A 26,687-nucleotide genomic window follows, 5' to 3' on the forward strand; every position below is an offset into this window, starting at 1 on the left:
AAACTGAAGAAATTGCAAAAAGGTGGGAATTTAAGGAGATGGGACCTGGATAAACTGACTAAACCAGAGGTTGTACAGAGTTTCAGGGACAGCATAAGGGAACAATTGACAGGAATGAGTGAAAGAAATACAGTAGAAGACGAATGGGTAGCTCTGAGGGATGAAGTAGTGAAGGCAGCAGAGGATAAAGTAGGTAAAAAGACGAGGGCTATTAGAAATCCTTGGGTAACAGAAGAAATATTGAATTTAATTGATGAAAGAAGAAAATATAAAAATGCAGTAAATGAAGCAGGCCAAAAGGAATACAAACGTCTCAAAAATGAGATCGATAGGAAGTGCAAAATGGCTAAGCAGGCATGGCTGGAGGACAAATGTAAGGATGTAGAGGCTTATCTCACTAGGGGTAAGATAGATACAGCCTACAGGAAAATTAAAGAGACCTTTGGAGAAAAGAGAGCCACTTGTATGAATATCAAGAGCTCAGATGGAAACCCAGTTCTAAGCAAAGAGGGGAAAGCAGAAAGGTGGAAGGAGTATGTAGAGGGTCTATACAAGGGCGATGTACTTGAGGACAATATTATGGAAATGGAAGAGAATGTAGATGAAGATGAAATGGGAGATACGATACTGCGTGAAGAGTTTGACAGAGCACTGAAAGACCTGAGTCGAAACAAGGCCCCGGGAGTAGACAACATTCCATTAGAACTACTGACGGCCTTGGGAGAGCCAGTCCTGACAAAACTCTACCATCTGCTGAGCAAAATGTATGAGACAGAGGAAATACCTACGGACTTCAAGAAGAATATAATAATTCCAATCCCAAAGAAAGCAGGTGTTGACAGATGTGAAAATTACCGAACTATCAGTTTAATAAGTCACAGCTGCAAAATACTAACGCGAATTCTTTACAGACGAATGGAAAAACTGGTAGAAGCCGATCTCGGGGAAGATCAGTTTGGATTCCGTAGAAATGTTGGAACACGTGAGGCAATACTGACCTTACGACTTATCTTAGGAGAAAGATTAAGGAAAGGCAAACCTACGTTTCTAGCATTTGTAGACTTAGAGAAAGCTTTTGACAATGTTGACTGGAATACTCTCTTTCAAATTCTAAAGGTGGCAGGGGTAAAATACAGGGAGCGAAAGGCTATATACAATTTGTACAGAAACCAGATGGCAGTTATAAGAGTCAAGGGGCATGAAAGGGATCAGTGGTTGGGAAGGGAGTGAGACAGGGTTGTAGCCTGTCCCTGTTGATATTCAATCTGTACATTGAGCAAGCAGTAAAGGAAACAAAAGAAAAATTTATTTATTTATTTATTTATTTATTTATTGATTTATTTGACCTGGCAAGATTAGGGCCATCAGGCCCTCTCTTACATCTAACCAGGCGTTCTACTTATTTTACATTCATACGTTTTAGTAGGCATGTTAAACTACATCTAGTACAAAAAGTGAAATAAACAATTAGAAATACATACATATAGAGTTTATATTCGTAGATCATAAGTACTGTTATAATTAGACTTATTGAAGAGAGAAATTTTAGATAGGAGTGCTGGCAGCAGGGAGTATGAGGGAGACTCATGGTGAAGGGAGGAGAAGAATAGACATGATGAAACATAATTAAGGAAATATAAAGGAAAAGAAGATTGCCTGGCTAATAGAGATAGATGAAGAGGAAGGCATCTCAGGAGCAAGATAGGAGACGCTAGCTTTGCTGTTTGACAGATGAGAGGATTGGCCTGGTACATTAATTTTGTGGAGAACTTTATGAGGATGATAGTAGGAAATGCTTCAACTTCTTCTTAAAAGCAGCAGGAGATTGAATTTTGCGCAAGGTAAGGGGCAGTTTGTTCCAGAGGCGGACAGCGGCAACTGAGAAGGAGTTTGCAAAAGTTTTTGTTTTGTGAGTGGGCACAGTTAGGATACCAAATAAGAGTGACCTCGTGTTTCGATTATGATGGCATGACAGGTTTTTAATCTCTGAAGCAAGGTACTGGGTTGTTGCGCGACGAGGAGTCTGTGAAGTAGACATAGAGTGTGGTAGTCACGCAATTTGTCCGGCCGCAGCCACCCTAGCTTTTTAGCATTTCCCGCTTTATAAATTAATTGTGCGTTGGATAAAAACCCAAATTTTGACTCAATATTGACCACTATAATCCTATTGCTTCAGCTAACATTGTCGGTAATGCTGTCAACGCCAGGGCCCCGCCAACATTTTCGGTAAGTAATATTATTGCACACCCAAATTTTATCAAAATAAAAGAAATTTTCTGCCTAGCCCCCTTAATTTCCTCAGTTCAGGTATTAAAATCGCCAGTCAATTATATCCGTTCTCTCTATCAGAATCTTTCGTTTACTTATAGATCTTTTCCAAGTAAATCCCATTTCAAGCAGTGTTTTATGTAAAACATCTTTCTGCCAAAGAAAATCGATTTTTTGTTTCACAGCAGTAAGTAATGCCGTAACGTCGGCATTATTTTTTGGCTTTTGTGAAAGTCCTCCATCGTTTATCGAATGACCGATTTTATGAAACTTCCTGTAACGATGAGTTTGCTCCAAAAATTATGTTTTCCTTCGTGGCGGTTTCAGTAAACCACGTAGTTTATTTTCGCGCTTCTTCCTTATGCGTCCTATTGTGGCGAGGCTGACGTTTGCATAAATTGCATCCCTCTGACTGGGACTGGTAATATTAGCCAACTTCTTTTTGTGCCGCCTGTTTAACACATGACGTAACATTAGAGACGATCGAACGCTCGTTACTCCATAAATACCTCATCTTCTCCACATTCTGCACATTTTCTTGCAATGCATGTCGCTTCCGGATACCGAGGTATATCAGTATGCATACAAAATTAACTGACTAACAATGACAACTAAGATCCCACGAACAGAACGACGTGTATCACTGCACGCCGATCTACAGCGCTAGGCAGGTAACGGGCAACTGATTTTGGGTGCCCCTGTAGGCCAGTGGCAGGGTTCTTCTGGGAAAGGCCACTTCGCCCACCAAAAGCGCTGCTCGCTCTTGAGTTTACAGACAGACTATATCACTACTCGAGTAGCAATACCCACTTCCTATCACGGTTTAGCCGTTCTCAGCTCTAATGATGGAACAGTTGAGATAAGAGCTGAAACTGTCGTAATTGGCGATCTTCTCACGAGAGACTATTTCGTGCTCGTCGGACTTGCTCGTAACCAGCTTACCGCCGGTGCAGTAGGCAGTCCCTCGCGGGGGTGCTGGGTTCCGCGTCGGGTGGGCTTGGTGCCGTGTTGACGGAACCGCAGTGTTTACGCGGCGTGGCACCGCGCGAGCCACGTGTCCGGCCGGGGCGCTGGAGGGGGCCTCGGCCCGTCCCAGGGGACGCAAGCCCCGCCCACCGCCCAATGGGGTCTGCCGGCTGGGGCGGGCGGCCGGCGCCGCCGCGGCAGTCGGCCTGTGCGCTGGGTGCGGAGCACACGCAGCGCAGAGATGCTCTTCAAGGGCAACAGCTCCCGCCTGGAGCTGCTCATCGAGAAGATACAGGCCAACAAGGAGACCGACAGCCACGCCGCCGCCGCAGAAGCCGAATTCAAAGGTGCGTGCGTGCTCTCCACTCGCCAGCTCTGCTCGCACTCCACGCGGCCGGCAGTGCGCCTCTGTTCAGTGATGTACGAGTGTCATCGTGATGCCTGACGTTTCCACGAGCGTACGTCGCTTTTTCCTGTGATCTCGAGAAAATCTTCTAAAGATCCCTTTTTCTTTTGATAATTTGCATCCTCTCTCTGCATTTCTCCTAGCCATGGCGACAGTGTGCCAAACATTAGGCCTATACGTTTGTGCAGTTAGTAGAACGTGTGTTTCCGATCTCCACCGCCGAAGGACTGCTGAGGCCTCAACAAGGACGAGTTAAAGCGCATGTGAACACTACAGATTATAATACAACACGACACTTCCGTTCACCAAGACATTTTTATATATGCCATCAAAAAGCTGCTATTATCTTTATGTTGCAATGGTTTAGATAATTAATGTCATTGGGCATGACTTTTAAAGTTTAAAATGGTTCATTAGTGCAAGTTAATTTTGGGTATGCACTTGGGCCTGATGTATGGCAAATCACACAAATGATAATTTGTCGAAGCTACTTGCAGCATAATGAAGATTTTAGTAGCTTTGTGGTGGTAAAAAGAAAAATGTTTAAAAAGCTATGGAGCTCCACCTAAAGACAAAAAAATGACGAGTCTATCGTAACTCAGTGATCAGATTCGAGAAATCTTGATTCCGTAAAAGTTCTGTACAATTACCTTACAACCTTCCTCCGTCATATTGACACTAAAGTGTACTTCTGAAATTTCTGCGACATTATATTCTTCGTTTAAGGAACAACACTGGTGTGTAGCTATCTAAAAATCGGTTGTAAGCGAGGCGTTTCTAATGGGGTGGACAAGCGTTTGGTCATTGGTACTGAACCTGTTGGAACTCCAATGGTTCTGTTATCAGGCTCGCTTTAGGGGCATAGTAAATTCTTTGGAAGTATGGAAACTTGTCTTTAGTACTTTTAATCAGCCAGTGTCACGAGAAATGTTTCTCCGGCTACGGGGAGTTCAATGTGGATTTTTAGTTCAGTGACGTTTGTCTGTAGACAACCATTTCAAGTGTAATTTTACCAGTCTGGGAGGTTTAATCGTTGGAGAATGCCCCATTGTTTATTCATTCCATACAATTTTAATGCATTGTTGGACGTCCTGACATACCCACAACTTTTTCTGAGGAAATAAGCTAACGAGTACACGGTGCATGTTTCTCTATGCTGTTATGTTATTCTGTTACCTATGCTGCCCGAAAAATGGATCTTGACATCATCGTCGCCCACCTTAGTAATTGTATTACTATACTTTTGTAAATAAATCGGCTCTGCGCACGCTAGAGAAAGCTTTCTCGAGTCGATGACAGTACGTGATGGCTCGATAAAATCTCCTACCGTACAGATCCTGTCATCATGAAATTTTCTCTCAGCTGTACCTACAATGCTCTGGCTATCGACTTTCTTAAGCTCGTGCAATTAGTAGAACGTGAGCTTAGTTGTACTCTTCTAGTGATACGACAGTTGACAAGGTGATACTAAGAAACGAGCCATACACGAACTACAGAGGCTAAAGCCCAGTGGGAATGCACAAATTTGTCACTGCTATTGCACCACGGCCGCGTGTTACACTGTTCCATGCAGACGTCGTGTTGCGCATTGTGTGTGTGTGTGTGTGTGTGTGTGTGTGTGTGTGTGTGTGTGTGTGTAGGTCTGCGATATTACAAATGTAATTCTACCGGACACTGGTTATGCATGGGCAACTCTGTCTCACCAATAGGTATCTACAATAATAATTTCGGTTTTCCGTACCGACTGCGTTCGCGATTCTTTGAAATTGTGCGGTGATACAAATGCGACTGCAATTTATTAGTCATCGGTCAGTATCCAGCGTCGTGGATTTTGTGTGTCACGACAAAATTCCAACACTAGATTTTGTATGCGGTTTCTTACAACCGTTCTCCATTCGAGCGAGGTTGTTGTGACAGTTAAATTTTATAAATTTGTGCAATTAGTTAAATATTTTATTGCACTTCTTCCGTGTTCGACAGTAAACGCCACTAAAATGCGAAACAAGCGAATTATCGTTTAATTGTTGGTTTTTCCCTGCTGCTGTCTTGTAGAAAATTTTGTTTAAGAATTTCTTCGCCATAGCAAGACGACAAATTGCTGCATCTGCTTTTTGTATGAAAGTGTGGAAACATTTTTCTCAACTACCAACAACGTCATGTGAAGCGCTCCCTCCATAGTGGGAAATAGCTATAACTTCTGTATTCTGTACAATAGTGTTAAATCCTAACGATGTTGTTGTTGGTCTGGATTATTACTAACGGAGGCTTACCAGTATATCGACAGTTGAAGAACTGCAGGGGGTTATCCAAAATCTGCATCATTCGTAGCGACGCTGTTGGATTTCAACGTACTGCTTGCCTATAATACCCAGACATTCCTATCGATCAGTGTTAGTGTATATCAGCAGACAACAAATATATGTTCCACGGATCTGGAAAGGCGCCAACAGCATGCTGAACTCAGCGAGGATTTCCAAATACCTGAAAACCAGGCTCCCTCGTGTCAAAAGATCGATAATGTATGAAAGTACGGAATTTTGTTAGACTAACGAGGGAAGCAGGATCTGCATTAATACTCCCAATCTCGTCCCCGCCCACATGTAATTACGATTATTTTTACCGAAGCGAAACAATTTAAATCAGGGGCTGTAAACTTTTTCTGCCTACCACCCACTTTAGTATCTCTGTTAGTTGTTAAATGTATTTAACTGCACGCCAGTTCCACAGTAATGGTGACTTACAAAGTAAGAAAGTAACTTTGTTATAAAATTTATAAAGTAGAGTTGCAGCAAATTAAAGTATATGATAATTACTTTCCAAATATTTTGTTAAAATTTTATGAAAACCTAATGCAAAATATCTTTAACCTCCAACGCCTACCATGAAATTTTGGAATGCCCACTAGTGGAAGATAGGGACCATCTTGATTGACTACCACTGATTTCGAACTGAATTGAGAAGTATGGGCCACGCAATGAAACGTTTGTTTCGCCGGCAGAAGTTACCAGAGCAGCTTATTGAGAGCACAATTTTGATTGTTACTGTCAAGACCAAGTCTTTCTTGATGTAGTGTGGGAGGCTGACTTCTGTAATTATTAGGCGTAGAGGGACTGACGTGTTACGTCCATTGCTCTGCGGTCTTAGCTGGCACTCAGGTAGAAAACCACGAAAAAAAATTAAACAAATGCATATTCACGGCTGGTCGAGGCATAGCCTGATGCGTAATTAATACATCATAGCCACCCTCGAGAGCAAGGACGTACGGACTATAAGTTGATATTGGAGTATGTTTCTGTAGAACATGAGAATTATTTCTTGTCAACAACTTGAGCTAAGTGTTACATAAAACTGATTACAAGTGTACGACGGTAGTAATCAAGTAGCTGTTAGGATGAACACGCAGTATTTTTACAATGGTTGGTTGAACTAACTGCTTCAAGGGCTTTGCACAACATGGTGTGGAACTCATAGATAAGAAAAGTGGTTCAGACGATTCATGGATATAGTTGAGAGACTATTTTTGTCAAACACTAGTACAGTACCTCGCCTACTACATTTAGAGGAAAGCAGTGTGCTGTGGTTTTTCACTGCATTCGGATGTGGTGAGCAAGGAACACACGTCGGAGAAGTAGGTCTTGCTCCACGATCTGTCTGTTGAGGCCGTAGAAAACATGTAAGTATTGGCGTGATAATGTCTTAAGTCGGGTGATGCTGAGGGTATTAGATTAGGAAATGAGACACTTAAAGTAGTAAGGAATTTTGCTATTTGGGGAGCAAAATAACTGATGATGGTCGAAGTAGAGAGGATATAAAATGTAGACTGGCAATGGGAAGGAAAGCGTTTCTGAAGAAGGGAAATTTGTTAACATCGAGTATAGATTTAAGTGTCAGGAAGTCGTTCCTGGCAGCGTAGAGGGTAAAAATCGTAGAGGGAGACCAAGAGATGAATACACCAAGCAGATTCAGAAGGATGTAGGTTGCAGTAGGTACTGGGAGATGAAGCTTGCACAGGATAGAGTAGCGTGGAGAGCTGCATCAAACCAGTCTCAGGACTGAAGACCACAACAACAACAATGTCTTTACTGAGAAAGTTACCGTTGGCTGTATCCGTCAGCAGTGTAATGCCGTAAACGTGCGACTAGTAGGGTGACACAAGTGTCGTGTTGTTTGCGTTGATGTGATGACAGAGGAAAGAAAGGGGAGGCCGATGGCAACATCAGATGCTCTGTGTACGAAAAACAGATTTAGCGTCCCTGTATCACGTACGGACCACCACGCTTGTGCCTTGTGCCCTTACTTGACGCGAAAAGTTTTAGAAATATATGTATTCACAACTCTTCTGTGTGGTTCAGTCATGTCCACCGTAGGGATTCCAATCAACTACCGATTGTATTTAACGTACGGTATTTATTGACCTTAAGGGGGTGAACTCTGACCTGGTATGCGCGCAAGTATCATCAGAATATCAGACTAGTAACATTTCAGCTTTTGACACTGCACTGAGACTACCCAATTTTCGGGATCGTAATCTCGTTGCGCTGACACGTAATAGACTATATCAGATTGTCAAAGGCACTAACCATCGGCACCTCATGCACCATTCACTTTCTGTTTTCAAATATGAAACTCCTATCGTAGGATGTAAAAAATAATAAGTCGCTTCCAAACAACCACATGTTCAGGAAAAAACTAATGTAAAAAACATGTAAGCTCCCTACCAGATTTTTCCTATTACAGTTCGTTAATATTCACTTCCCACATTGAAGAGAGACGGGCTGACATCTGTATATCGTAATGTTACTAAAAATAACCGTGTGCCCTGACAATACGATAGCGGTTATATTCTTTATATAAAATTAAATGGTTAATAAAAGGAAATATTGAATTTCGTTACTGTTGGCTGTTATTTTCCAAATAATCAGTCAATGCATATCCATTCGACGTCACACAATCCGATCTACATAAAATAGTCATTTATATCTGAGTTTTGATATTATTAGTCCTACCAAAGTTAAATAACTCCAGATCCGTAGGCTGCTATTCTCTCTCACGGTCGCTAAACTTTATTCGATATTTAAAGCATGCTCAATGTTTAACCTGTAAATGCAAGCAGTTGCTAAGTTTACAACCGTCGACGAGTTTGTGTTAACTCTACAGAAAATCGTAATAAATTGTAGTGGAGTAAACTTAGATTTACTATAGGTAACAGTAGCATGGACCATCACTGGAGATTAAATTACTGAAGAAAATAGTAGGGTGTAATTCCACACCTCCCACATACATCGATCACACTCCATGAAATAATTTGGCGGAGTTCCTGCCGTAGCGCAACCACCCACCCTTGCTCCAAGCTCACATTGTCGGTCGTCAACGACAATGTCCAAACTCGCATTAGTCGTGAGGCAGCGCAAAGACATCCACCGGCGGAAGAAACAGTACACCGCCCCTGCTGGGTGCGTCGTATGCGGTACGCTTACGCTAATCCAGAATTTCCATACCGTTTGCAGTGTGTTCACAAGTATTTGACTGGCTAAAAGTGTTTTTCATTTGCCCAGTGCTTTAGTCTGGGTGGAGAATGTTAATCAGAAACAAAAGTAACATCATGTAAGCCCAAGGAAGCATAATAGAACAGCTAACAGTATCAAAAAACTTCTCTGAGAAACATCCAAACCAGACTTAGTGTGAGTTACGTTTCCTACGGTTAAATGTATGTTTGGCTTTACGAAAGTCAAAGGCAGCTGAGAGACAGTTCCGGTGTTGTGCGGAGGTAAGAGTTAAGAATAATCAAGACACTTTCAAGGGCTTCGTCGACCTAGAAACTCCATTCGACGATGTACAACGGCTCGTAACTTTGAAGTTATCTGGAAAATAGGAATATGCTGTAGGGAAATACGATAAATGCAAAGTATGTAAAAAGACCAGGATGGAAATATTGGAATGGGGGACAAAGAACGGAGTGATCGGATTAAACAAAGTGTTGTAGAATCCGGATGTAGTGTTTCACTCCCTACTGTTCTATTTGCTCGTCGAAGGGGCAATGATGGAAATAAAAGAAAGGTTCAGGATTGGGATTGAAATTCAGGGTGAAACGTCATCAGCTATAAGGTTCACTGATGAAATTGTCATCCTCAGTGAAAGTGAGGAAGAATTACAAAAGCTGTTGAACGGAATGAATAGTCTAATGAGTACTGGGTAAGTTGAAGAAAGATGAAAGTAGTGAGTAACTGAATGCCATTAGCGATAATTATAACAGAAGTGGTGCCCACAAAGTTAAGTGAAGGTATTCTGCTACCTTGGGAACAAAATAACGCGTGACGTATGAAGAAAAGAAGAAATAAGAAGCAGACTGGCACAGCAACGAGTGCACTCCTCTTCAAAAGACGTCTTCTCGCGCCAACTATAGGCCATAATTTGAGGAAGACATTTCTGAGAATGTTCAGAAGTGAATCTTTGACTGGGGAAAACCGGAAAAGAAAGACAATCGAAGTGTTTGAAATGTGGTATTACAGAAGGATGTTGAAAATGAAATGTAATGAAAAGGTAAGAAATGAGGTTCTATGTTCATATGCAACATATGTTTTATCAAATGCATATTTGCGGACATATGCATTTAATGCTGCGTACATGGGGGGTTGTGCACGACGTCACCATTTGGACAGCGATACAGTTTTCATCTACATCTACATCCATACTCCGCAAGCCACCTGTCGGTGTGTGGCGGAGGGTACCTTCAGTACCTCTATCGGTTCTCCCTTCTATTCCAGTCTCGTATTGTTGGTGGAAAGAAGGATTGTCGGTATGCCTCTGTGTGGGCTCTAATCTCTCTGATTTTATCCTCATGGTCTCTTCGCGAGATATACGTAGGAGGGAACAATATACTGCTTGACTCTTCGGTGAAGGTATGTTCTCGAAACTTTGACAAAAGCCCGTACCGAGCTACTGAGCGTCTCTCCTGCAGAGTCTTCCACTGGAGTTTATCTATCATCTCCGTAACGCTTTCGCGATTACTAAATGATCCTGTAACGAAGCGCGCTGCTCTCCGTTGGATCTTCTCTATGTCTTGTATCAACCCTATCTGGTACGGATCCCATACTGCTGAGCAGTATTCAAGCAGTGGGCGAACAAGCGTACTGTAACCTACTTCCTTTGTTTTCGGATTGCATTTCCTTAGGATTCTTCCAATGAATCTGTCTGGCATCTGCTTTACCGACAATCAACATTATATGATCATTCCATTTTAAATCACTCCTAATGCGTACTCCCAGATAATTTATGGTATTAACTGCTTCCAGTTGCTGACCTGCTATTTTGTAGCTAAATGATAAAGGATCTATCTTTCTGTGTATTCGCAGCACATTACACTTGTCTACATTGAGATTCAGTTGCCATTCCCTGCACCATGCGTCAATTCGCTGCAGATCCTCCTGCATTTCAGTACAATTTTCCATTGTTACAACCTCTCGATACACCACAGCATCATCTGCAAAAAGCCTCAGTGAACTTCCGATGTCATCCACCAGGTCATTTATGTATATTGTGAATAGCAACGGTCCTATGACACTCCCCTGCGGCACACCTGAAATTACTCTTACTTCGGAAGACTTCTCTCCATTGAGAATAACATGCTGCGTCCTGTTATCTAGGAACTCCTCAATCCAATCACACAATTGGTCTGATAGTCCATATGCTCTTACTTTGTTCAATAAACGACTGTGGGGAACTGTATCGAACGCCTTGCGGAAGTCAAGAAACACGGCATCTACCTGTGAACCCGTGTCTATGGCCCTCTGAGTCTCGTGGACGAATAGCGCGAGCTGGGTTTCACATGACCGTCTTTTTCGAAACCCATGCTGATTCCTACAGAGTAGATTTCTAGTCTCCAGAAAAGTCATTATACTCGAACACAATACGTGTTCCAAAATTCTACAACTGATCGACGTTAGAGATATAGGTCTATAGTTCTGCACATCTGTTCGACGTCCCTTCTTTTTCCGCACTAGTTATCGCAGTTCGAACAGGAAACGCGTAATGCGGGTCAGAAACACTACAATTGCCTTTTAACGCGGCTGGCTACATCTCGCAAATGCGTGAAAACCGCAGACTCATTACAGTCTTTAATTGCTCAACAACAGCTGTGATGCTCCTTTACACTGACAAAGCTCTTCGAATCGGGTGCAGGCTCTTACGTCGAAGCTAGCAATTACGTGCTGAAGGCGGCTCTTTCTGCCTGCCCGTTGACGAATTGAAGGGCCCTCTGGAGTTCTAAACGCTTAGTCAAACCCCTGAGAATAAACATCGCGGCCCAAGAAAGCACTCCATTAAGCAGTACTTCATAATGGCATTAAGGGAGTTTTTAATGTAGCGCCCTAAGCAGCGCTGGAAATGAAAAAGCGGTCGTTACATTATTTTCTCTGAAGGCATCCGCTTTTTCTTGCTACTCTTTGGTTCTCGAGATAGTACGGGGGAGGTGTGTTGTTTACAAATTACTGTTTTGCGCGAACTTAATTTACATCCGTGGATTGCTGCAGAAAATTTATTTTATTCATCTCGAGAATGCTGTGATTTAGAGCTGGAAATGGTTGACAGAGCTTTACATAATGATCAACCCTGATCGTTCTTCTTTCCTATCCTAATTTTCCCCAAGGTGAAAGCTCCCTTTTGTGTTCTTTATTTCATAATTATTTGATTTCTGTGCACGGATGCTGTTCCTGTCAACAATTTACCCACTTTTGGTCCTACTGTACAAATATATACCGTTCACAATTATTCTGATGGCACTGGACTACAAGTCATCAGAATTAGTATGTTAAGAGAGTAACACGTCGAACAGTCATTGATACGCCGTTCTGTTGGATGTAGTCAGCTCGTTCTTGAGCTCACGTGTCAATATTTGGCTGACTGGATGTACGAGACAACTAATTACGGGCCATGAAATCGACTATACGGCCCAGGAGAACACAATACCTATCAAAGTGGAAGTAGGGCATATCTCTTCTTCCGCGACCGCACGGTCAGAGAAGCGAAACGTTTTCGGTGTCTGTGGCTTACCATGACGGTAATTAGGCAATTGTGGCGCTATGTTCAAAATTGTGTGTAGCATCCAGACTCATCCCGAAATTGATAGCCGTCTCTAAAGACCTCTCTATCGACGGGACTTTAAACTCATTAATCTTCCTTCTAAATTGATGGGGGTGGGATTTGTGTCTCATAGTGGCTGGCTCCTCGAACTCTTTGTTCTCAGTCGACCGTTACATTTTTCTGGAGTGATTTGCAACAGGCCCCTGTTGGTGCCTTTACGCGCATGCGTATGTGTTCGAACACGTTGAAAATGTGTGTCTTTAATGCGAAGATGCTCAAGACAAAGTTGTTTAGCCCCTAGAGCAATAAACCGAGTAGTCAATAATCACTGGGAAGCTAAACAAGCTTATCTGAATTCCTTGTAAGCAACCTGGGAATCGTATACATGTTCTGTGTGTGTTTTCGTGTTTGACCTTTTTTTCTGGATCAGTGTGTAGACCAAATCTGCATGTGCTGAATAGCCTAAAATCTCACTCTTAGTCTGACATAAAAGACAAATTATCTTTTATTCGTCGCGTGGATTCTATTCACCATCATTTCACCTCCTTTCATGGTACGGAAAATTGTAATCCACATTTCTGTCCCGACTAACGATACTACACGAAGCTAGAGGAAAAGTAAGCTGAATAATGATCTTGGAAGACATTTGAGCATCGTGTAGCTGAGTATTCCGCCTTACTTAGGTGGGGTAAAATACTAAACGCTCGCTACTTAAAGGATAGTGAACCGAGGAGAAGTCGAATATACGCGTCGCTTTGCATAATCCCGCTATGTATTAGCTACTGTTGCGATGTTTACGATCAAATTGTTGGCTATTTACGCTATTCACAGTTTAATTTTGTGAAGGACGAAGCAGTTACATAGACACATATTTGTGTTAAAGACTACCTACCACACTCTTATCACAGGGACTCGTGCCAAATGGGGTGCTCTTGGTACGCTGCCAGACAGTTGCTAACGAACACAGACGTTGTTACACAGAAGTAATCACAGGGAATGACGGACGACGTGAAACTCAGTACATACGTAATAGAAGTGGCGTGGTACGAGGATGGTTAGAAAAGTTCTCGGAACGGAATAGGAAAAAAGTACTTACATCACTGAAACTTTTTAGTTTTCAATGTAGTCTCCTTGTGCATTGATGCACTTGGTCCAACACGAAAATGAGTTTCCTCCAGGCCATCAAAATAGTTATTAACTGCGGCTATCAATTCTTCGCTTGAAGTGAATCTTCGTCGATCAGTAAAAATTTTTAGTTTTGGGAAGAGATGGAAGTCTGACGGAGCCATATCAGGTGAGTAAGGCGGGTGTGGCAACAATTCACACCTTATATCGTGTAATTTGGCCATGGTGACGGCAGATGTGTGCGAACGCGCATTGTTTTGCGTCAAGAGTCGCGGCACCCATCTTGCAGATAATTTTTTCATTTCTAATTCTTCAGTTAATGTGTGATATACCGTTTCAGATGACATCTGGCAAGCGTGTGCAATTTCACACACTTTCAATCGGCGATCCTTCATGACCATTTTGCGCACTTTTGCAATGATTTCAGGAGTTGTGTCACATCTTGGCCAGCCATTGCGCGGATCACCATCTAAGCTCTCCCGACCAAATTTAAATTCATTTGTCCATTTGGCAACTGTTGAAGATGAAGGAGCAGAGTCCCGTATTCTGGAAATCGGCATGAATGTCCTTTGCTTTCATACCTTTTTTTACGAAGTACTTAATCACTGCTCGAATCTCTATTTTTTTCCATCTTCGGAAATCACTGCGCGGGAACAACAACAGAGCCACCTCACCGTCACAGCTTCTTGCAAGAGCACTGACGTGGCACGTGTTTACCGGCAACAGTCGAATGAATGTCACGTGGACAACTGGTTGCGCTAGCGTTGACCTCTAGTGGTGATTCGGAGAACTTTTCAAACCACCGTCGTATATTTAGAACGAAAAAGGTACGGATTTCACCACATGCAAAGGCAGGATACAGATATAAATAATGCTCATGTCTGATGCAAGTCAGTCTCCCATCATCAAGCTCGATATCGGACTCTCAGTAAGAAAATGTCCGCAGCTCGTGGTCTAGTGGTTAGCGTTGCTGCCTCTGGATCACGGGGTCCCGGGTCAGATTCCCGGCCGGGTTGGGAGTTTTCTCTGCTGGGGACTGTGTGTTTGTGTTGTCTGCATCATCATCATTCGTGATAGTGGCTAGATTGGACCGTGTAACAAATTGGACTGAGTAAAAATTGGAACTTTATACGGGCCAGACCGCGCAGTTGAGCGCCCCACTGTTAGGAGACGGGGTGTTCGTCGAGAAACACATCCGCCAAGATCATGCCAGGTTTAGGTCCGGGGAGTATGCAGGCCATTCCATGCGTTCAATATCTTCACTTTCCAGCGATCAACGGTCCAGTATGGGTCGGCGTCGTCCGTAAAAAGAAATTCGGGACCTACCGCATCCCTAAACAGACGGGCATGATCCATAATAATCTCCGTGCAATACAGCTATGCTGTAACAGTATCTCGCGCAAAGATACGCATGCCCACACCATAATGTATAGGCCACACCGATGACGTTCATGTACATTCTATGGTGTGTGCCGTGTTCCCCTGTCTTCGTGCAGTATCTAGTGACCGGACTCACTTGCCACAGAGAAGCAGGAGCATTTTCAGTGGCCTTTTTAATCGCGAGATAACACTGTTTGAAACATCCATTATTGTGGGCACATTAGACACCCTCTGACCGGCTTCGAGGCGTCCACGATCGTAAGCGCTCAGATGACGTGTTGCCGTACCACGCATGCAAAGTAGATAGTGTCGGAAGTTCCATGCGGCTTTTCGCGGATGATGCTGTAGTATACAGAGAAGTTGCAGCATTAGAAAATTGTAGCGAAATGCAGGAAGATCTGCAGCGGATAGGCACTTGGTGCAGGGAGTGGCAACTGACCCTTAATATAGACAAATGTAATGTATTGCGAATACATAGAAAGAAGGATCCTTTATTGTATGATTATATGATAGCGGAACAAACACTGGTAGCAGTTACTTCTGTAAAATATCTGGGAGTATGCGTGCGGAACGATTTGAAGTGGAATGATCATATAAAATTAATTGTTGGTAAGGCGGGTACCAGGTTGAGATTCATTGGGAGAGTCCTTAGAAAATGTAGTCCATCAACAAAGGAGGTGGCTTACAAAACACTCGTTCGACCTATACTTGAGTATTGCTCATCAGTGTGGGATCCGTACCAGATCGGGTTGACGGAGGAGATAGAGAAGATCCAAAGAAGAGCGGCGCGTTTCGTCACAGGGTTATTTGGTAACCGTGATAGCGTTACGGAGATGTTTAACAAACTCAAGTGGCAGACTCTGCAAGAGAGGCGCTCTGCATCGTGGTGTAGCTTGCTCGCCAGGTTTCGAGAGGGTGCGTTTCTGGATGAGGTATCGAATATATTGCTTCCCCCTACTTATACCTCCCGAGGAGATCACGAATGTAAAATTAGAGAGATTAGAGCGCGCACAGAGGCTTTCAGACAGTCGTTCTTCCCGCGAACCATACGCGACTGGAACAGGAAAGGGAGATAATGACAGTGGCACGTAAAGTGCCCTCCGCCACACACCGTTGGGTGGCTTGCGGAGTATAAATGTAGATGTAGAATGTCGCACTAATCGGTTCCACAATTACGTTCGTTAAATACCGTACTGCATGAACATTCGAATGCACACAGAACATTCGTGTGCAGGCTTCGCTGAAATTAACATGTCCCGCCCTCTACATTTCCTTTTACTGTTATTGCTAGGGTGTTGGGTAGCAACTGTAGATTGTTACGTAGCAATTGGCAGTTATTTCTTAGTGTCAATATGTCCGCCTTGGTAGCTGTGCGGTCAACGCGGCAGATTGCTAACTGAAAGACCCGGGATCGTTTCCCGGCCGAATCGGAGATTTTCTTCGCTCAGTGTCTAACTGTTGTCCTTACGTCCGTATCGTAGAAACAGACAAGAAAATCTGCTCCAATAAATTGTCATGTCATCTTTCCATTGCTGAGAAGGTTGAATTAGCACGAACTGAAAGCCACTAAATTAAAATTAAAAAAAAAGATGTATCAGTAGATCATTTTGTCAAGCAGTATACTTCCCGATCACTTCTCTCAGCCCTTCATACTCCAGAACACCTGACATTACCATCAGCAGAAGTGTGCACATAGTGTTGCGCGTTCGAACAACACCTGGCAGCATTTCCTTCAGTTCTGCGTTAGTCTGTTGTGCCCTCCTCCGCTTTGACGGCTGCTTCGCAACCACCTTGAGATGCCCTTGCTCACCTTGCAGCGGTGCCATACTGTAGAGCTGTGTCACCAAAAGCCTCGTGAACCTATTGTTAATTTGACATGCATCCTTCTTTCCCCCACTTGCAACGTGAAACATAAAGCGTTGCGGTCAGATAAAAACCGGAGCAAAAGTGCTTTTAAGTAAGAAAGATTGCTTAATAAATGTCAACCACCGTCAGAATATATTTTAAGATACCTTAAAAGGCGAAAAAGTCATCATTTATCACAGATTTAATGGACAAGTGTCCTCTAACAATGTTGCCATCCAATCAAAATTACCCTCGTAGCACATCATCTACATTTATACACTGTAAGCACTGTAAAATGCACGGCAGAGCGTAATTCCCATTATAGCGCTTATTAGGGCTTCTTCCTGTTGTATTCGCGCTGGAACACTGGACGGAAGATTGCTTAAATGCCTCTGTGCGCGCTGTTGTCGGTCAAATCCTGTCTTCGCGGCCGTTACAGGAGCATTACGTACGTAATTGTAGTATATTCCTTGACTCCTGTTTAATGCTGGCTCTTTAGAACTATGCAACAGGACTTTAATTTGTGTTTGACGTCTTACCTTAAACCAGACAGGGGTGTCCAATTTTTTAGCTTATCTAGGCTACATTGGAATAAAAAGAGAATTTTCGGACCGCAGGTAATATATTTACCACTAACAATAACCAATGAGAAAAAAGCGGTCGCAAGTAGGGCCTATACGTAGTTAATGCCGGGCACACTCATTGGGCCAAGTCGGCGTCTACAATGTGTGGATCGATAAAACAATGTTGGAGCCTACGTTGATCTGAATGTTGATGCGACCCCGTTGCTTGTCGGTACTCTGACCAAACATCAATGGACGTTCGTCCAATATCGATAAGCTAAACACACATTGGCGCCAACGTTGCTAGCTTTCTGTCTTTGCTGTTTTGAAACGGAATTTGTTTTCCATTTCGTTCGTCGTCGTATTTACTTCTAAGCTGAATTTTTCGCAATGTCTCAGGAAAAACAGAGCAATATTATTTACGCTCAAAACCGCAAATGCACCTGTACATGATGAGTGGCCCAAAAGTAGTCGTCCTCTTCGATTGTAATCCAGGTAAGCTAAAATACTGGATACCCTTGCCCTACGTGATTATTCTACAGATGTCTGTATGGTTTTACTGATTCCATTTGTGATCAATTGATGTTGTAGTCATAAGATACTACCTTTTTCGTTTTGTGAAGTGCGCACTTTTACATTTCTGAACTTTTAACTCAGGTAGCTAATATTTGAACCCCTTTGAAATTTTATCACGATCTGATTGATATTTCAGACAGTACTACATTATAGACAGCTGCATCGGCAGGGAAAAATCTGAAGTTACTATTAATATAGAGCCCACTAATAGTGCGGCTTTTAAAATGATTTTTACACGAGTTTAAGACAATGTCGTACATAGTATTTGGATTGACGGTTCTCTTTATAATATAATAAATGGAAGTGCACCATCATGGCTACATTAACGAGTTTAGGTAGGTAACAGACACTATGAGAAATAGGAGACAGATTTGGGCGTGGTCTTTCTAGGGCACATCAAGAAATTCCCGTAAAGTTCTTTAGGAAAATTACAAAATTATTTCAGTTCGGAAGGTCGATTGGGGATTATAACCACTGTGCTTCCGGATACAATAAATATTTACAGGTTTAGTCTGACCATTGTAGTAAGTTTTCTGAGATGTGTACAAACCGTACCAAAAGTCTCTTGAATATTTTCGTTATTCAGAGCAATGGCAAAGTGGACTACGATATTTTTCATGCCAAAGATTAGAGATCTCCTTAGGCTTTTTACGAGGGTATGACTCCGATTTCTTTTATGTGAAAACTGCTAATTCTTTTTAAATAAACGTTAACATCCTGCGTATTTATTCTTCGAGTCTACATACTTATTTCGCAACATAGTCATCTTGACGACGAACCCATTTTTCCCAACGACAGACCAATTTCTTGATACCGCCATTGTAGAATGTTCGTCTTGGTTGACGGAGCCACCTCCTCACTTCTACCTGCACCGCTTCATTACTACCAAAGTGAAGACCTTGAAGGTGTTTTTTAAGTTTTGGAAACAGATGGAAACCGGATGGTGCCATGTTGGGACTGTGCTGGGGATGATCGATGACAATGGATCCAAGGCGTCGGCGTGTTGCAGATGTCGCAGCCCTCGTGAGTTCCGGCATTGTTGTCATGCTGAAGCAAATGCTGCTTCATGTGTCGACGAACTCCTCGAACTCGAATCTCGGCTACAACACGTGTTTCTCACGCATCGGAATTTTGTTAAAAACCACCATGTTACACGCTGCAATTAGGAGCCCCCTAGCAACCTACCTCTACAAATATGCAGACGTTAATGTTACTAATGTTTGTTTAATTTAAAAAGTTTGAGTTTTACGCAAAAAATTTGGAGCCATTATTTTTTAGCACGCCCTAGTATTTTGGAATACACATTCCATCAAGGAATATTTCTGGGAACCCAACCGCACTGTATCGATGGAGTGTGTCCATGCTAGGGCATACATGTGATTGATTTATGAGAAACGATGACTGTATGTATTCCGAAATCGATCAGTTATGTAGTACGAATAATAAACGTCAATAAAGTGCAGCTTGAGGAAATGTGTAATCTTGCAGACAGTAAAAAAGGTTTCTCCCACGTACCTCAGAGGTGGCGTCGTCAACGATGAAATTGTTTCGAAGGCCTAATCACTAGGTTACGTTTGACAGCGATCTCCCGCCGAAAATCAACCGCAAATACGAAAGTGCAGCCCACATTTCAGCGTCCGAGCCCAGTCACGAAGATTAGTTCTGACGTGCTGCTAGACTCGGACAAATGGATCACAAGCAATTATCGGACGCCCAAGCCGCGTGGGAGACACGATCTGTGTCGTTGCCTTGACACACATCATCGTCCTGAATTGGGAAAGACAACTGTAGATTTATATACACTGCCCGGCATTCCGCACGTACTTTCCCCGCCCGTGCAACCTCGAGCTTAACGGACGTCATAAACTGAGACAACCGCGAAAAATCATAGTGGATAGGTCACACGACATTCCTTCGAGAACGGATATTAGCTCTGTTTGCTGCAGGGAAGAAACATCTCGACTTATCTCGAACTATGGTCTCCATTATATCCACAGTAAATGTTGTGTAATCGGAAGTCTCCAGATAACTTTACAGGAAATGCTCTTTCATGTTACCTCATACATCTGAGGATATACCGGATGTAATCAGGCGCATGTCCTGTTTCGGCAGATATTTCCAATTTATTTTTTGCAGTCTGCAGTTGGATTAATCCCAAACAAATATTGCCCATCATGTCTTTCATGCGAAGCCCGTCGGCGGCGGAAAGCTTTTGTTTACCTTTACGAAGAAAATGATTTTTAAAGCGGGATTTTTCCTGCTCATTCTATAGAGCGGTCCCAAATTAGTTTAGTGCCCTATTGGTTTTATCGACAGGAACATTAAAACACGATGAACAATAACCAGTACTACAGCAGCGACTGACAAAAAGCACTGCTGTACAGCAACAGCCGGCGAGGTTGGCCGAGCGGTTCTAGGCGCTTCAGTCAGTTTCTAAGGCACTGAAAGCTTTAATAATGAGTAATAAAGATATTTTTTCTTCTAGTGTTGTACAGACATCTCTATTCTTCACTAATTGTGATGGATTAATTACATAGAATTTCATTAGCGCATAATATATATGTAGATGATGTGTAGCCCCTTGGAGAGGAATCTAAAAGATGACTGCGGAGCCGGTCGGTGTGGCCGAGCGGTTCTAGGCGCTTCAGTCTGGAACCGCGCGACCGCTACGGTCGCAGGTTCGAATCCTGCCTCGGGCATGGGCGTGTGTGATGTCCTTAGGTTGGTTAGGTTTAAGTAGTTCTAAGTTCTAGGGGACTGATGACCTCAGAAGTCCCATAGTGCACAGAGCTTTTTTTTTTTTTTTTAGACAACAGTCAGCTGGGGCCAGGACGCTGCTGGTGCACTGGTTATTGTTCATCGTGTTTTAATATCCCTGTCGATACACATCGATAAAACAATTATTGCAAGAGATTATGCGCTTAGGCTACAAGTCGCTCGGCCGTGTGTAAGCCCTGCGCCACACAGCAGGAACAAGATGCGTCCTTCGCCAGTGTCGGAAGCGAATGACAAGCGGTGCATCGAGCATCGTCTCACGCACGCACGTGTGGGCGTATCTGCCGTTTCGGCAGTCGCTTCTGGGACGCTGGGCATACGATGCCTCTCGCGGACATTTGTTGAAGCTTCTAAGGCGCCAGGCGGAAGCTAGGCGGCACCTTCGGGGCCACTATGCACGCACAGTGGCGAAGCAACGTTCTCTCGTCAAATATGACCCGATTTCGGCCGAAAATTGAAATTACCTGTGTCTGGAGAAGAGCCGAAGGTGACTTGTAGCGTGGACGGCTCTATCGTATGGGCACCCAAAATTTTACTTTAAAAATCCCTGTGCAACGGGGAACAAACCTATGCTTTCTGTCGCATGAAAGACGTGACGATCAGTATTTGTTTGGGCAGACTCCAGCATCAGATTGGAAAAACAGAATTGTAAATATCTGCCGAAACACCCGAGGAAAGGCTTCTGACGACTCTTACGAGGTACATCCTCTATAAATACAGATGTTTACCTGACAACATGCATTCCGTGAAGATAAGTCAAAGGTTCGCTACAAGCTGGACTTCAGTGTGGAGACACACAGTTATTCATAGGTATTAAATGTACACAAGTCCACCGTTCACGATGACACTGTGAAGGACAAACGTTAAGGGAAATGACCCCCTGGCGGCCCTACGACACGGCCAGCGGGGCACGAGGTCTGAAGCACCAGCAGAACTGTTGGAGAGAACGGAAGTTGAGTTGTAACTTATTGCAAAGATCACTGAAAGAGCAGTCCTTCAAGAGGTGTGCATGTATGGGTAAATAGAGTGCATTGTTTGAGGCTTGTCTGCATTAATCACTTTAATGCACCGATCTGAATCGTATGAACATAACTGAAATGAACTAGAACGGCAGTTGCCTGTCAGATGAATTTACCAAAACATGTCTCAATGACCAACACTTTGAGCTAATGGAAATAGTGTCTTTAGCAGCAGTGGAGGTACAGAGGTATTTCGCCGCATATTGCTTATATGTGAAAGAAAAGTAATTCGTGTACATAAAGGTATACAGTCAATACTGTCTTAGTCCTTGTGTATCCGAGATGATGGGGGGACGGGGTGGGGAATATACGTAGGGTTTTCTTTTTTAAAAGTTTACAAAGTTCTATGGCTTGCCCGTCAAGTAACGCTTGCAGACCGGCAATGTCGTTTTAAGATAATGTTTCCCTGTAGACAACACACGTATGTACCAGACGACGAACTAAATTACTCTTACAAGGGGAGGTCACAAACTTCGGGTCACAGATTTACTTCAAACTTTGTATACGTTCAGTAGTCCGTAACGACAACATAACTAGACTTACTGCTTAGCCAATTTCGAGAAAATCGAGGGAAAAGTTTAACGTGTAGAATACGTCGGTACTTTGCGATTTTGAGCACGAGGGGGCGGCGGTGGAGTGGTTAGCGTTAAAGTCCCGCACTCGGTCTCTAAATCGAGTCTCACTCATCATTTTTCAGTTTTTAATTTTTTTCAACATTGGTCGTATTATTTCATATACATATGTTATTTGAAAGGTAATATAATGAAAACACATGTATTTGCATGATTTTTATTGAATTTCCATGTTATTTGGCTGTTTACTAATTTTAATTACGCGAACAAATATTATATTGATAATCATCAACAAGTAAAGGACCAACCGGGAGAAGTTCTCCTGAACGTGCATACTTGTCTGATTTCCGAAATCCTTTGTACCTGCAATCAGGTAAGGTATCCAGAACTGCTTTGCACCTGCATGCTTCGACCTGCAGACACAGGGGCAGTTAGCTCGCGTAGCGGGTGAGACGTTGTTAATGTAGCAAGAACAAACGGTTTATGTGCGATTTTTTTTAAATCGCAGGGTATAGTTTAAAAGTTCATTAATATACACGTGTTTTTTCATTATATTATCATTCAAATGTCATAGACGTGAAACAACACGACCAGCGTTGAAAAAATATACATTAAAAAACTAAATACATGAGCGGAACTCGAGCTAACAATCCGTCGATTAGCGAGTTTGAACGCTAACCACTTGACCGCCATCACCACGTGCTCAGTGTCGCAACTCATCGATATGTATTCGACGCATAAAACTCGTTTTGCGATTTGCAAGAGTTGAAGACCACTTACTTCCACGTTATATCGCCCTTATGGACTGCTAAAAGTGCACAAAATTTTAAGTAATTTCGTGGTCTGAACGAGGTGACCTTTGCTTGTTTGCACTACGCTATTAAAATGAAACGTATTTCCTGTTCGCTCTACTCCATACAACATAGATGGTAGGGTGTCAGCTACGATTGCTGTAAATACAGCTATGGGCGAACTTCCGTCGTGTTAGAAGGGACTCAGGAAAATTGTTTCAAATGTGTGTACGTGTTCATATGCAAGTAAAGAGCTTTTTTGGAAAGACGTTAACAACCGGACAGCTTAATACAATAATAATCTGGCATGAGATCTCAACTTCACGACGTTTACAGACAACAATATGTGATTCCGGCCAGCCTGCCTTTAAGTTTAAGCACATCTGTCAGGCGTTCTTGCTAAAAGTTTCAAACAATACTTGGAGGGAGTACCACCACCCATTTTCCGAAGATCGGTATCTTGAACCGTTCACGAAATGACAGGACTGTTGAATCTTCTACGACTCACCTAGTAATCATGTACAGGGTGGTTACAATTAAGCTTTCGGTACTCGAGTACTCGATATGCCCCCCCCCCCCCCCCCAAGAAAAACGAGTGATCGTAGGACAATGAAACTTTATGCAAACATTTTTAAAGGCTTTCGAAAGAGATACAACGAATTAACCATTGAAAGAAACACATTGTAATTTACACATGAGAGGGTACCACTTGTTACTTGCGTTCCAGGTTACGAATGTTGCTCACTGTGACGACAATTTGTTTCCACTCCGCACTAGAAATTGCTATTTGATAATTGTTCACAGCTCCTTTCGAACGGTGTTGTCTTGATGCTTGTCGTGTACTGCTTGAAGATCCCACATTGCGTCTGACGTTCTCAGCGGCGCAGTTGGCCGTCGGCCTCTCCCAGGAGCAGTTCCCAAATCGCCAGTTACTTCGAACTTCCGCATTACGTTCTTCAACCCTGGTGCGAAAATAGACTCTCTCTGTATTTCTTTAATGCGTCTATTCTGGCGCAGAGCAGCAACACTATTGCTGTTGCTTAATCAAAACAGCTTTACAAATAAAGCTCTGCTCTAACTGTCCAGACCCAAGTTGACAAAAAATGGTCCAAAAGGTTCTGAGCACTATGGGACTTAACTACTGTGGTCATCAGTCCCCTAGAACTTAGAACTACTTAAACCTAACTAACCTAAGGATATCACACACATCCATGCCCGAGGCAGGATTCGAACCTGCGACCGTAGCGGTCGCGCGGCTGCAGACTGTAGCGCCTAGAACCGCTCGGCCACTCCTGCCGGCCCCAAGTTGACAGTCTGCAACTGTAATGTACACTGATGTCGTTTCAAGCCTATGTCGCCATACCAGTACCGGCACCTAACGGCAAGTCATGAGAGTATAACTGCTAACAATGGAAATACTGCTGCGCACCGTCTGAACATCATTCCTATACAGCTAGGCAGCTATACGGCATACAGTTTTGTGTCGAAGTTGGATCAGGTAACGGAAATTTAATTACAACCACCCTGTATATAAATCCATCGGATCGTGGTCTCTCAAACAAAACTTACACAATCGTAATGCGGAGTGATTGTGCTGTGTGTGTATGTTGGTTGTGAACTGGTGCCGCCGTCGCAACCGCAGAGCCGCATGCTCTTGCAGCACAAGACAGGGTAAGAAACGTGGCCACGTGCTGGCTGCCATGTGGATGCGCTTGTCCTGACCACCTGCTCCGAGCAACACGTGTGGCGAGCAAGCAGCCGGGTTATACAAGCATCTGGAGCCGTGATGTGATGACACTCGGTCTAGTGTGATCCGACGGGCTGACTCATTAGAGGCACGGGAAGAAAACGACAGAAATAGGCGCTGCCGTATGCTGTCGGCATATTCATCAATTCCCGCCGAGATTAGTGGACTATTACAGCCTGTTACACCAGCGGTGCGTATCCTTGGGCGGACCCGAACTCGGGAATCAGAAAACGTGAAGCAAGTGTTCTGTAATCCACCTCCCCTAGTTGCATTACTTGCCCTTTAGATAGGAAAGCGCATGATAAAGCTCAACGGAAATTCGCATGTACGGCAAGCACAGCAGTGCTGCACATTTGGTTTTATGTCTGAATACTCAAGTAGGGCCTAGGTGTAAGTTTTTTCTACTTTTGGGCTTCGTGATATGGTATCTGGTTCCTCAATTGTTATCAGCAGTTACCGCGCGTCTTATGGAAACCATATGAATTATATCACTCGCATTTACGACTGCACATTTGGAGACGTATCTTGCTTTTAAACGTTATCACTGTTTCCTTCCAAGCACTATACACCTCCGTGTTTACCAGTCCGCTGTCAGCGATGCTTACCTTTTCTTTAGTTACGCGCCTTCACCAAAAAAAAAAGAGCTTCAACCATGTTCTCTTTCATCTACCCTACTTCTTTTGTCTTGGGTAATTCCCCTTCAACCATGCAAATCACTTAGATGCATTGTCTAGATCGGAGGTGTTCAAACCGCGGTTCGCGGTTGCAGCATCTATCATACGACCTGGGGAAAAAACCATAAAGTTCCGTTTTTGTAAAGTTAAGATACACTGAATATTTTCAATTTGATACTCCTGCCACACGATGATATGTTTTAACTATATCTATACCTCCAACCGACCGCCCCCCCCCCTTTTTTTTCTCAGGGGTTTTGTTAGTGTTAAGTATATTTTGTGCGAGCCAAAACTACTCATCTTTTCCAATGTGACCCGCGTAAGCTAAAGGACTGGATGCCCCTACACTACATTTATTGCTTCACCCTATTTGATAAACTCCATTCGAGTCTAATTTCCAATGTACGGCCCGCCGTTGTGGCCGAGCGGTTCTAGGCGCTTCAGTCCGGTACCGCGCTGCTGCTACGGTCGCAGGTTCGAATCCTGCCTCGGGCATGGATGTGTGTGATGTCCTTAGGTTAGTTAGGTTTAAGTAGTTCTAAGTTCTAGGGGACTGATGACCTCCGATGTTAAGTCGCATAGTGTTCAGAGCCATTTGAGTCCAATGTACGCTCCTGCCAATGGGACTACAGATCAAAACCAGCTATCATGCTGACCAGTTCCTTGTCCTTTACGTTTCTTTAGGACTTCACGTCAGCTGTAGGTCTAGCAACCCTCTTCACTGTCGTTCCAAACGGTTTATTGTACTCCGACGATGAATGTGGAGTAAAAGATATTGCGGAGCTACGCCCTTCTTGTAACTATAGGTGCGGCTGTTCTACGGAGAGTTCAGAAAGGCCATTTTGAGCATCTGCTCTAAAGGCTATGTATGTTTTGTAAAGGCATGCTGTCACTGGTAGTGC

The 26,687-nt window shown here is 43.3% G+C and overlaps 1 protein-coding gene across 1 annotated transcript in view; it reads left to right on the forward strand.

Annotated features, from left to right (window-relative positions):
* Window positions 1-3,453: 3,453 nt before the first annotated feature.
* LOC126176231 (zinc finger protein 423 homolog) overlaps window positions 3,454-26,687 on the forward strand; it is a 268,751-nt gene continuing 245,517 nt past the window's right edge. The window contains exon 1 of the mRNA XM_049923376.1: window positions 3,454-3,581. Within this exon, the coding sequence (XP_049779333.1) occupies window positions 3,476-3,581 (106 nt within the window). The 5' untranslated portion in view covers window positions 3,454-3,475. The remainder of the gene's footprint in view (window positions 3,582-26,687) is intronic.

This window comes from Schistocerca cancellata, chromosome 3, assembly GCF_023864275.1.
Source record: "Schistocerca cancellata isolate TAMUIC-IGC-003103 chromosome 3, iqSchCanc2.1, whole genome shotgun sequence".
NCBI lineage: Eukaryota > Metazoa > Arthropoda > Insecta > Orthoptera > Acrididae > Schistocerca > Schistocerca cancellata.